The sequence below is a fragment of the Nestor notabilis genome, unplaced genomic scaffold (assembly GCF_000696875.1).
Source record: "Nestor notabilis isolate BGI_N333 unplaced genomic scaffold, ASM69687v1 scaffold2922, whole genome shotgun sequence".
NCBI classification, from domain to species: Eukaryota; Metazoa; Chordata; class Aves; order Psittaciformes; family Psittacidae; genus Nestor; species Nestor notabilis.
Window position 1 is genome coordinate 54,131 of NW_009916804.1, and position 13,099 is coordinate 67,229.

The 13,099-nt window shown below is 36.9% G+C and overlaps 1 protein-coding gene across 1 annotated transcript in view; it reads left to right on the plus strand.

The window, feature by feature from the left end:
- SRFBP1 (serum response factor binding protein 1) overlaps nt 1-3,919 on the plus strand; it is a 50,602-nt gene extending 46,683 nt beyond the window's left edge. The window contains exons 7-9 of the mRNA XM_010024752.1: nt 1,099-1,834; nt 2,238-2,275; nt 3,732-3,919. Of these exons, the coding sequence (XP_010023054.1) occupies nt 1,099-1,834; nt 2,238-2,275; nt 3,732-3,919 (962 nt within the window). The remainder of the gene's footprint in view (nt 1-1,098; nt 1,835-2,237; nt 2,276-3,731) is intronic.
- The last annotated feature ends 9,180 nt before the right edge of the window (nt 3,920-13,099 follow it).

Genomic DNA, 13,099 nt, shown 5'->3' on the forward strand with positions numbered 1-13,099 from the left:
AAAAGAAAAGTAAATAACTAACCTCTCCAGTAATTACCATAATTAGCTGTGGTGAACCAAATGTCACAAGCTTGTAGTCATTTATATGGATTTAAATGGGTTTATTCATGACGGTATGCTATATGACATTTAAGGGTGTAGGACCTTATAAACAGGGCTTATAATGGGAACTAAAAACATTCTAAAAATTGAATTAATGTAATGGAGTATCTCTAAATTAAATAAGACTGAACTGGCAGTGAGCACAATAACATGCATATAAAAAGGCAAAAGGAGCATAACAGCTCAGCTCCCAAAAGCAGCTAAAAGGTTTTGCAGTGACTCCCTTAAACTTCCCTAGAAACCGTCCCCAGAATCCTTAGGGAATCTCTCTGGTTCTTTAGGTTATCTCCTGTTCTCTTTAAACTCAATTTTTCCAACTAAAATCTATGTTTAAAAGGGTCAGGTACAAGTAATAATGTCACAAAGTTACTTTGTTAACACGGCTTGTCAAATACCCATTTCATCTGAGCAATTTATTTACTATTTGCTTGCAGTTTTTACATGCAAAGAAGCACCTTAAGTAAACATGATTATCAGCTGCAGAGTATTTGCTGATGAAGGAGTTCAAAGTTAACAGTGTATTCAGTTGCAGATAATTTCACGTTTGCTTCCTGACTTTTCTTCAACCCTGTTCCTGGAAAACCTTTAGAATCATAGAACCAGCTAAGTTGGAAAAGAGCTTTAAGACCATCAAGTCCAATCTTTACCCCAGCACTGCCAAGTCCACCACTAAACCATGTCATTGAGGGCCTCATCTACACAGTTTTTGAACACTTCCAGGGGTGGTAATTCCACCACTGCCCTGAGCATCCTGTTCCAATGCTTGATAACACTCCTGGTGAAGAAATTGTTCCTATTATCCACTGTAAACCTCCCCTGGCACAGCTTCACTCTAAGGTTTTTCTTGTCCCATGTGTTCAGTAAATGGTTGATAAGGTCATTCCAAATCTGCTTATCTAATACAACATATTTAACTTGCAAAAGCATTTTATTATATTAAAATAACATAAACTCGTGTAGCTGCAACAAAAGATTTTTCTTTCGTCCCTTGTATAGCTGCTGTAAAAGCTTTTAAGGATGCAAGAAAGAACCCAGACAAAGCCACTCCTTTGAAAAAGACTACGTCAGAAGAAGAGCCTAAGTCAACACAACATTTCAATAGCAGTTTGGATGAGCAGGCTTTTAAACTAGCTCAAAAACAGCTAGGATGTGAACACAAAACAAAAAATAGTATGAACATAGAAACTGATGGGGTGTCTGAAGAACCTTGTGAGAATGAATCTGAGCAGAAAACTGTAAAAATGGAGAGAGCATATGTTCCAGAAGAATCTTCATTTCAGGCAGTAGAAATGCAAGCAGTTGGCCAGAATAAAGCAGGAAGGAAACCTGGCTATCAAACAAGGAAAGAAAATACAAGCTCGAACAAATTAAATGCAATAAAAATTAATGATGATAGAGACCAGGAACATCCTAATGAAGAGGAGTACTTTGATGATAGTACTGAAGAGAGGTTTTATAACCAGTCATCAGATTCTGACAGTGACAGCGATGACGATTTCTTCATTGGCAAAGTCAAAAGAAAGAAAAAGACAGTAGCAGTTACTGATCTTTTCTCAGCAAAAGCAAAGGATAGACTTCAGAAGAACATGGTGAAGAAAGAAAAGTACACGGCACCTAGGGCAGAGCAAGATTTGATCATGGAAGAAGGAAAGCCACATGGAAAAGCATGCAAGCTAGAATCAGTGTTCTGCAGTTCTTTGTCTGCCTCCAATCAGAAATCTCAAAAGAGAAGGTAAATCTTCTCCCATTGTTAAGTTCTCCATTCCCTCCCTCTTTCTCAGTAATACAGATTGTTGTGATTTTTAGTAGCCCTTACCAAACAAGGAGGATTTTAGCCAGTTACATTTTAGAACATTTTCGTATAAACTATTCTGCAGTCTTCTTGTGCTTTCTTGACGTGTATTTTACATATTCACATTAGCACTGACATATAGATAGGATTCCTAAAGAGACCTGCAGTAAATGCTTCTAGTTTTGCTCTTTATTAACAAAGAGGAATCAATATATAAGAAGCTTTGCACATCATGCTTGAAAAGTCATTGCATGAGTGTTTTGGTGATCTCAATTCTTTAGTCACAGGTGTTTGTCATCTTACAAGTCTATTGAAAAATCCTAAATTCTCTTTTTATTTTTAGAAATACAGAAGACCAGCCTCACAAAAATGGAAGAACAGGTATGTGTTACTTAACCTGTTAAAGTTGGTTACCTGGTAAACCTGGTAAAGTAAGAATGCTAACATAGAATCATAGCATAGTTTGGTTTGGAAAGGACCTTAAAATCATCTGGTTTCAACCCCCCATGCCGTGAGCAGGGACACCTCGCAGTAAACCATGTTGCCCAAGGCTCTGTCCAACATGGCCTTGAACACTGCCAGGGATGGAACATTCACAACTTCCTTGGGCAGCCCATTCCAGTGCCTCACCACCCTCACTGTGAAGAACTTCTTCCTTATATCGAACCTAAACTTCCCCTGTTTAAGTGTGAACCTGTTACCCCTTGTCCTACCACTACAGTCCCCAATGAAGAGTTCCTCCCCAGCATCCTTATAGGCCCCCTTCAGACACTGGAAGGGTGGTATGAGGGCTCCAAGCTGAACAGCCCCAACTTCCTCAGCCTATCTTCATACAGGAGGTTCTCCAGCCCTCTTATCATTCTCGTGGCCTCCTCTGGACTTGCTCCAACAGCTCCATGTCCTTTTCATGTTGAGGACACCAGAACTGGACACAATACTCCAATTGGGGTCTCATGAGAGCAGAGTAGAGGGGCAGGATCACCTCCTTCGACCTGCTGGTCACACTGCTTTTGATGCAGCCCAGCACATAGTTGGTTTCTGGTCTGCAAGTGCACACTGAAGCCTGCTCATGTTGAGTTTCTCACCAACCAACACCCCAAGTCCTTCTCCACAGGGCTGCTCTGAATCATTTCTCCACCCAACATCTCGAGATTTTGTTGCCTCTGCAGTCTAATCATGATAGGTTGTTTTTTGTTTCATTTCAGTTTTGTGGCACATATATTTTAACATTTGTTGTTAAATAGTCAAATTCTTGAGCTTTCATTTTAATCTGTGGATATCGTTTGCTTTACCTGTTTTTGAATATTAGATACACTTAAATTAGAGTTTACACAGGAAAGTCCTTTCCTGTCTGACTTCATGTTGAGCAGTTAGTGTTACCCATGCACAGGAAAAGGTGTCAGATTATTATATTTAACAAGTAGTTTATCTCATGAGTAATTCCTTCAGTAGTTCCATCAATATTTTATTCCATTTATAGTAGATGGTACCATTTTGGAATTAATTGGATGAAGAGTATCATTTCAGTCATACTGCGTTACACTGTGTAATATCTCATTGGTTTATGTGAAGAAGAGAGTTGAGACACTGCTGAATATTGGTCTACACAAATTTTGCACATAGTCAGTAATAATAAATCTTAACTATCTGCAATCTACCAAGTGACAATTTACTGGGCTGCAAGGTGAGTAAATGTTGCTGTGAACATTCAGATGAATGTGTTCCCCATGGCTCATTAAGAAATTGTTGAAAATATCTGCAATTCCAAGGTAGTTTTAGCATATTTTTATGAAGGTTCATTATGTAGTTAATGTTTTATTTTGTACTTCTTGCACAGCTCTTTATAAAAAGGAACTACAGCTCAAGAAGCAACCATTTGCAAAAGCTGCAGGTATTAAATGTGACAATAAGAAAGCGTTTTTGGAGCAGCCTCTTCATCCATCGTGGGAAGCAAGCAAGAGACGCAGGGAACAAATGTCTCAAATTACTGCATTCCAAGGGAAAAAGATTAAATTTGATGACTAAACTATATGTAAATTGAGATTTTAAAAGAAGATTCTTGCAGATTTGCAACCCATGGTATTTTCTTATAAAATAACAACTGCTGTTTGAACACTTTTGTTATGCTGTCTTTATCCTTTGCAACCTATAAAACAGCAACTGCTAGAACTTATCACCTGTTAATAATGAAGATTGCTTCATTTATTCAATGGACTGTCTGTTGATTAATGTGTGGTCATTTGATGCTGGTTCATAAGTCCCATTACATAGTGCCACCATTTATGAAGTACACCCTAACATAAATGAATGATTTTTAGGAATATCATTTGTGCCCTGTAGGAATAGTACAGTTTCTCTGGAGCTTTTTCTTAGTGTAAAAATGTACTTTGAACTATATGAGGACTTGGATGTCAAGAGAGGGGAAAATACAAAATGTTTAGGTGATTATCTTAGGACTGTATTATCAAGTACATCTCAACTGATGCAGTTGAAAATAGGAGATTCTTAAACAGACTTTACAAATCATGAATGTATCAGGTATCTGGAAAAGCTGATCAGTGGTATGCATAATGTGAAAATTTCTGGAAAGCAATAAAATATTGGCCTGTTAAATTGTCATCTCTGTCCTTTGATTATATTGCTGATTTGAAGAACTGAAAGAGTATCTTTAACACTGTTGTCCTGATGGATGTATCTGGGTGCTCCAGCATGTCTGTCTCGTAGTTTCTGAAAGAATGGTAAAAAACTGAAAGGTCTTTGTACACTAAGAAACATTTCACTTTTAAGTGCCATTCTGAGTCTGGGAGTTCTTTTGATTGGGATATGAGGTAAAATTTTCATTGTATTTTTCTTCAGGGGCTTTTCCTACCACTTAATTGAAACAAGTTTGAGCTGGTAATTAATCTTTAACAGTGTTGTTTATTTACGTAATTTTCCATCTTTCAACTACAGCTTTGTAGTTGTTCAGGGACATCTTGTGATATTGTAGTTTGTGATTATTGTGTTTATTAATCGTCAGTGAATATCTTTTCTGCAGGTTTGTCTGCTCTTAAATCCATGTAAACTTATGGAATCTATAATCCCTTAAAGTGTGGAAGTCCTTCGAAAAACAGTATTTTTTAGTGTCTTGGCAAAGAAGGCCAGCAGCCTTCTGGGCTGCATTAGAGTGTGGCCAGCAGGTCAAGGGAGGTGACCTTTGCCCTATACTCAGCAGTGGTGAGGCCACATCTGAAGTGTTGGGTCCAGTTCTGAGCTCCCCCATATATAGGGGACAAGGTCAGACTGGAACAAGTCCAGCAAAGGGTGACCAAGATAATTAAGGCCTTCAAGTATATGACATGTGAATAGAGGCTGAGAGAACTGGGATTGTTCAGAAGAGAGGCTTCAGGGGTGATCCTGTCAATGTGTATAAATACCAGGGCAGGGAGCAGTGTAAATAAGATCAAACCAGACTCTTCTCAGTGCTGTCGAGTGGCAGGACAAGAGGCAGTGATCACAAATTGAAATGTAAGAAATTCTGCTTACACAAGAAAAATTCACTGTGAGGGCAGCACAGCACTGGCACAGGTGCCCAGAAAGATTGTGGTGTCTCCATCCTTGGAGATACTTGGAACCTGACTGGACACAGTCCTGGGTAACTGTCTTGAGGTGACCTTGCTTGGACAGTGGGTATAAACTAAATGATATCCAGAGGTCTCTTCCTACCTCATCTACTCCACGTGGTTTTGTAGGATTAGGACAGAGTCAAGCAATGACTCCCTAACCATCAGTGGCTCCATAGGGGAGTTACTGGATGTGTCTAAAACATGTAGTCACTATCTAATAGCCCAGTGTATTCCACTTGGGATGATATAAGAGTCAAATGGCCAAACCAGCTTTAGTTGTTTTAATGTAAATTGTTACTCTGTTGCTGGTATGGCTACCACTATCTCTCCCCCTTGGAGACTTTGTATATTAATATTTATAGCCCAGCATTTTCTGCCTATTCTCCCATCCTGTGTTAAATACTTGAAGGCTAACATTCTGGCTGGTCCACTTTGTATTATTACCTAGGCATGTCTTTGCCCACTCACTTAGGCTTTCTTTCCTGCATCTTAAACAGATACCAGTATATGTGGTGGTATTCTCCTGAATGGCATTTGCTGCTCAGAGGAATTAGAAATTCAAATAACCTTCCATTTCCAACTGGTTTTTGTTGGTTTTATTTTCACTGTACCATATGGAACAAGATGTAGGGCCAGAAGCTTCAAAATAAACCATGGAAAAGTTTACTGTGGTTTTGTAGGGAAGGATCATATTTTGTAGAAAAAGCCATGCATTTACCTGCTATATACTCTGGAAGTTTTCCAGATGCTAATCCTTATGGCTTTCAATAAATAAGTATTTACTTATCTACGCCAAACAAACATTTAATATGTGACATCTCTAGTTCCAAGAAAAGGCAAGAAAAATTTGGTAGATGTTGTCAACTATAATAAGCTTTTTCATGGACAGCTGATCTTTCTTTTACCAGATAAGCACCCTAATTCAAGAGTTGATTCACATTAAAGACCAAAAATTTAAAGATTGCAAATTGTTTGGGTCAGAGAGGGGAGGGGAGAGCATATGTTCTAAAGTACTTTTTTGCATGTGCTAAGAGATCGAGGAGCATTGGTTTATCTTGGCATTTGAGCAAGTTCCTTACGCCATTCTTACAGCTGTAATTTGTGGCCATAGAATTCTTCCTGAAGGAAACCTGACTTACCAAAACATCTCTTTTTTCATCTTCAAAAACACTTCCGAGCTCTTAGAGAAAAGAAAAAGATAACATACACTGAACATGAATGAGAGAAGAGAGATTAGGTTATTGGCATTGCTTCATATTTTAATGGGTTACTACTACTTTTAGCTGGTGCTTAGTGACCCACCTGGATCACAGCCTTATACACTGTACAAACAAGTGGTGATGCTTGAGAGTTGATAATATTTTTAATGTGAACTGGGCAATTTTTTTGTGAACTGATAAATGCAGTGAACTTGCCTGGAGGTTGTTGATAAAGTTTAGAATATTTTCTCGTCATTGTAACAAGATAACATTTTCAGTATATACATGATTTTGATATAACTTGTATCTGAAACACTGTTTAGACAGAGACATCTCACAAAGTACTACAGATTTATTTTTATAGTGATATAGAATGTTATTTCATTCTGCAATGATTAGATTTAAAAAACCTTCAGGACCATGTTTTCCACTACCATTCCGTTGAATAAATGTTCTCAGCTAGGGTACATACTGTCAGACACTACTACTACTGAATTGTGCTTCAGGTGCATTATTTTTTCCTTCAGACTTAACTAACAAAACAATCTCAGATTTTTCAGTGTCTTTTAAGAGAGTCAATATTAATTTAAATGTGCTGGTTCATTGGTTTATTTTTATTTTTCCAAGAAAGGTGCACTATTGATAACACCAGCTTAAAAATACCTAAACAGGCATAAATATTCCTGTCATCAGTTTTTATGGACTGATTAGATCAGGAGAAATAGGGCTTGCATGAAAATTCAGATACAGCTGTGCTTTCTTCATTGAAAGTGCGAGGCTGCTTTGTAATTGTAGGCTGGTGATAGATCATTTTGCGATACCAGGCAGGTAATCTAATGTGAAAATGAGATAGTAGAATAGCAGGTAGAAGATACTTGAAAACTACATTGTGCTGTTAAGCCTTTGTGTAGTGTGAGGTGTAATCTACCATGTCTTGCAACTTTTTCATTCTTGTTTCTAAGTTGTGACTATTTTTCTGAGACCATGTCAGGCAGAATCTTCCTCATTTTCTATAGTTATAGCAACCTTAAATCAAAGGCTTCTCATTGAGAGATGGATCTGGCCTATGCATTAAATATAATACGACAAGTAGAACACTTGAAACAATTTATTCAAGTCATTTTCACATAAACTTGCAACCATAATACGGGCATGTAACACAAGAATATGAAAGTGCAATGAAGAATACAAAGCTAGTGCCTGAATATTATAAATTAGAGCTTTTCAGATAAAGATGCAAAGTTACTGAAATTAAGACTCTTGAAAGAAAAGTGAAAGAAGTAGTGAAAAACCTTCAAAAGAGTTGAAAAAACAAGTGGCATTTCACTGTATCTGTAGCGCTTAGTTGCATAATAAAAACCTCCCAATAACATACTCTTTGGTTTTAATTCAAGTTAAGATCTTTCAGCACCACTTAGGGTTTGGAGAAAATGAAAATGCCTTATCGGCATAAGTGTGAGACACAGGATAAACCACCTATCAATGTCTCATTTATGAAATTCACCCTGCTGGTTTTGAATGAGTGCACTGCAAACAATGCGCAAGTGACTGTAGAAAGGTACATTTGGTGTTTGCACTCATTCGTCACTGCATAGTAAACTTTGGAGCAGAGAGAAAATTAGTAGACTTTTACTAACACAAAAATATCATCTACATGGTATGTTGGTTCCATTGGTGACCAATCTGTCATTTTTGTTACACTTTGTCTAAAAATATGCATATATCAAATGTATTTCAGGATTAAAAAAAATATGTAACAAACCCCTCCTTTAATGAGCCTGACATACAATAAGTTCCTTATGTGCAATTTTTATCTAAACATCTGAAATGTGGGAGGTAATTGCTTCACACACTTTTTTATTATTTGGCTTTTCAAAGGAAAGTTGAGACTGCAAGACAGAAAATTCGTACTACAATTCTCACAAAAATTTAAATCTGATTTTACTCCCACTGAGTCCAAAGGGAAGAAGCCTCTCAAAGATGATCAGAACAAGCCAAATGTCTGGTAAAAAGGATTCCAAAATATAATTTGCTGCATAAAATAATTTTTTTATCAAAACAGCTTTTAAAAATGTTTTTCACCAAAACTGCAGGAAATCCCACAAATATATTCCAGTATGAAAAAAGTAAATTAGGTGGCTGGGTAAAAACTGCAGAGCCAAGACACTGAAAATACTGGTTGGCACTCCCCGATTTAGAACTACGTCTACACATGCTGTATAATAAACTCTTCTACTGCATTGTGATTTACTATAAACAGGGGAAGTTAAAATCACATTCCTTCATTTTTTTTAATCCTAAAATCCCTTGGTTTTCAAAATAGACTGTTCATATCTTAGTCAATTTTTATGCTATTGTACATCATGTCATGTTGCTTAACACGCATTTCAAAAGAAATACAATATTTTGCTACGGAAAAAAAAAAAAAGCTACATTTTCGTAGCTGCAATATCCCCAATATTCAAAGCCATGGTGTTCAACACCTTTCTGAACCAGGCCATTCCCACTGAAAGGACCAAGTCCACTAAAACAACCTCCTCTACCTACACAGATGCTCAAGGTTCTCTGGCTCCTTGCTGAATTCAGTGGAGTTCTGCAAGTAGTTTGGGTATAGACATGTGAGCAGGTTACTGCCTCATGAGTCAAGGGATAAACTCAATTTCTGTATCCAGTTAGTGCTGTCTTATCCCACATTCAGCACATTATCAGGCACAATGAGGTACCAGCGAACAACCTTTTATGAGGAAGCAGCCCGTGCCCACAGCCTAACTTCCATTACAGTAGCTTTTGTGTCCATTGCCCAAGCTGCTGTCCGGACTTTCCTCCCAGTTTTGACCCAAGTCTTTAGAAAGGTGAATGCACTTGCATCCCTTAGCCCCTCTTAATCTTAAGAAATCTGGGCTGAGATTTCAGAAGCCTAGACTTTAAAAAGACTCTCATTTTTGCAGACATATTGTAATAAATGGCTTTCTAATGAATCTAGTTTCCAAATTTTGCTTCTGTTCATTGCCCATACTGGTGGCTGATGGCTGAAATGGATCTCTCAGTAAACAAAAAGGGACCTGCAGGTATAAATGGTATTAATTCTGCACCCATTCCCAGTGTTGGGTAGCAATCAGTGGGTTGCTGGTTCTTAGATTATTTTTAAGTATGCATACTAGTGTGCAAATCTTTAACCAAGTAGTTATGATACAGGTAGAAATACTTCATAATCATGAAATAAGCTTAAATGTATGTAATAAAGAACAAGTTGATCTTAAAAGGATTACAATAGTTCATGAAACTATCAAATTAAATCCGTAGGGTTCTATTGTGTAAAATACTTCCAAATACTGCCTCAGGTATTCTCAACCACAAAACCTCTCCATACTCCTCAGATTTTTTATTTTTTAACCATACCAAAGAGCACACACATTTTTCAGGTTTTTTTAAAAATATATTGAGCTTTCCATGTTTCTTTAGGTGTTTTGAACTGCTGATTAAACTTAACCAATACCAATCAATATTTCTAGGTCCCTTTGTCTCAAAAGTAGATCCGCCATTTTACATGATCAGAAATCTTCTGAAAAAAAAAACACCAGATCCCCTTGTGATATGTTATTTCACAGTTTAAAAACAAAATCACAGCTACTGTAGCTTACAGCAGGGTGCACTGCAAAAGCAAAATAATTTGGGGATGGGAGGAGGAGTGGTGTACCCAGCACCAGTTAAGCAGTTCAGCAAAAACTTTAATTTGGGTTGGAAGCTTTTCCCCTTACAATGTTTATTTGGTTCCTGAACAGCCTAAATTAGAATGTTAAATACATTGACTTTTATTCTCCCTCTCTCTATAGTATATTTTCAACTTCAGTGTTCATTATTCAAATACTGACGTTTTTAAAGTCAAATACAGTACTTCAGGGGGAAGCAGGTAGTAGGCTTTTTCACGACAAAATTTGTTAGATGTTCTGACCTACTTCTGTTGGTGGTGCCACCTGAGTTAATTGCCTGTATTATTTTGATGGTTAACCTGTTCAAGTTGGATGTTTTTCACAGATGACTACATCAGGGACTCTTCATCTCCAAGAGCCCTTTTCTTGACAGGTGCTTATGTGTATCCACATTAAGTTTGCAGAATTCTTTTAAAAGCCCCACCTTGAAAAATCTCTTGAACATAGAAAGGTGGCTAAGTTCTTTAATTCATTTCCACACATGAAAGGTTTCTTTCAAAACCCCATCTGTTTTTTACTTAAGAAAATGGGAAAATTTCTAAAGTATTAAAATGTAAACATAACTTTTCTTGCAGGGGTATAACTGAGATATATATATATTTATATGTATTTCTCTGCTATATAATATTCCTTGAAAACTGAACAGACTTTTCTCATTCAAATCGAAGTGTCCTAGCAAATTTTATTTTAATGGTACTGTAGCATTACTCTTAAAGCTTTTTTTTCATTCTGGTATTTTCTTAGATAGCTGACATTAGTACTTTCTATTGCATTTTATTTAATTCATTTTACATAAATTTTCACTACCTTTTAAAATATGTTCTACTCATTCATCGGTAATATTCCCACTGAAGTCTATTACCATCTAAACTCTGAATTTTCAGGAGTTAGGACATGCTCATGTTTTTATGAATGAGTTAGTTAGATTTTCAAACTATAAAGTATCTGTGCATGAATCACCAGTTCCACACATTTCAATAGTAATAAAAGTAATGCCAATTTAAATGCTTAAAATCCAGTTACAGCTTTGGTTGAGAAGCAGCTGAAGTGCTTCAGAATCACATAAGGTGTGTGGGTGTATGTGTGTATGTTCTGTAGTTTTGCTTCTATAGTGTTTACATCCTATTGAAGTTTATATAATGATACTTCAGTTCAAAACATTTGGCACCGTCTCATCCATTTTTTTGCATCTTTCTCAGTATCTGTTGGAAGAAAAGAAAGAATGTGAGGCAGATGAGCACACAGGAGTTTCTGCTAGATACCTTTTTCCAGCTTGAAAGTGCAGGTCAGTGAACAGTAGCAGAAATTGTGTTTCCTCACTCTGACATGATAACATTTACAGAGGTTTGATGGGGAGACTAAAGGTTAAAGGAGTGAAGCAAAAATTTCCCTTCCACATGAATGAGTAGAAACGGTGTTCCTGTGTTCGTAGAAGTACCAGTTAGTCCTGTTATAGAGAAATGCTTTAAAAGCTCCTGCCACAGGTCCATCAAATATGACTGCTCATGATCGACAGGATACCTGTTCTTTTTCCTTTGTTTCCTGCAAGTCTGACCACCACATGGCAAGAATAAACAAAGGGTTCTGCTGAAGCCACTTAACTTGTCACATTTGTGACCAAAGTGTGATTATAAATACAGATCTCCACACCAGCATGAAAAAATGTTTCTCATTTTAGCTTCATTTAACTATTGGCTTCCTAATACAGAAAGGAATTAATATTTTAAAGGCTAATTAAGCAATAGTCATATTAATTTGGTATTTGTTTCACTGATTCTGTTACAGCAGACTATACTGGTCATTTATTTACTTTTCATTTTCTGCTCTGGAATTTATCTCCCATGAACCTCCATACAATGTTAATACTACTTATGCAATCCAAATGAAACCACTTGATAAATATTTTGTATGAGCAACTCATGTATTATCCTATTACAGAAGAATGATTGCTTTGTGTGTGTGCATCTCATAGATACTAAGCTACAGGAGACCTACTGTGAGAACACTAATGAAATGAATTCACCTTTTGAAAAAAAAAGGCATAACTGTGGCATTGTTTAAACTTTTGAAGAACTAAACTGTAAATGGAACGTGTGTGGAAGAACAGTTTAAAAGAGGACAGCTGCAGTGTCAGCAGCAGCAGCAAAGTAACATACACATGTGGGATTTTGCAGAATGTCTTAAGAGCTCTCTTACTGCTTAAGAGTTCTCTGTGTGTACTATAAATGGGTCCTGCATGAGCACGGAAAGGTTTTAATGCAAATACTAAGGCAGTGTGGACCAGAGGTAGTTACCTAGCAGCACAGACAGCCACAGCTATATATCCTAACAGCATGATGGCAAGAGCAAAAATGTCCCTTATGATTGTTTTTCTATACTTGATTTTTAAAAAGCAGTGCTAGCCTTACAGAACTAGTTTAATTATCAGAGGTCAGGATTTGAAAGTTCTGCAGCAAAGCAACTGTTCCCATCACTCCTGCCAAAAAAGACCTTTGAAAAGTACCATCTGAATCCTGAATTAACACACTAGATCCTGAAACCTGAGAAACAACTTACCAAAAAAGCTGTTATCACTAGAATTAATGGTGGAAGTTATTTTTTCCATCTAAAGTAAATGCCTAAGCTTTATAGATCTGTTTGTCAACTTCAGTACTATGAATATAAAACAGTTGCAAAAACAAAGGAATGTAC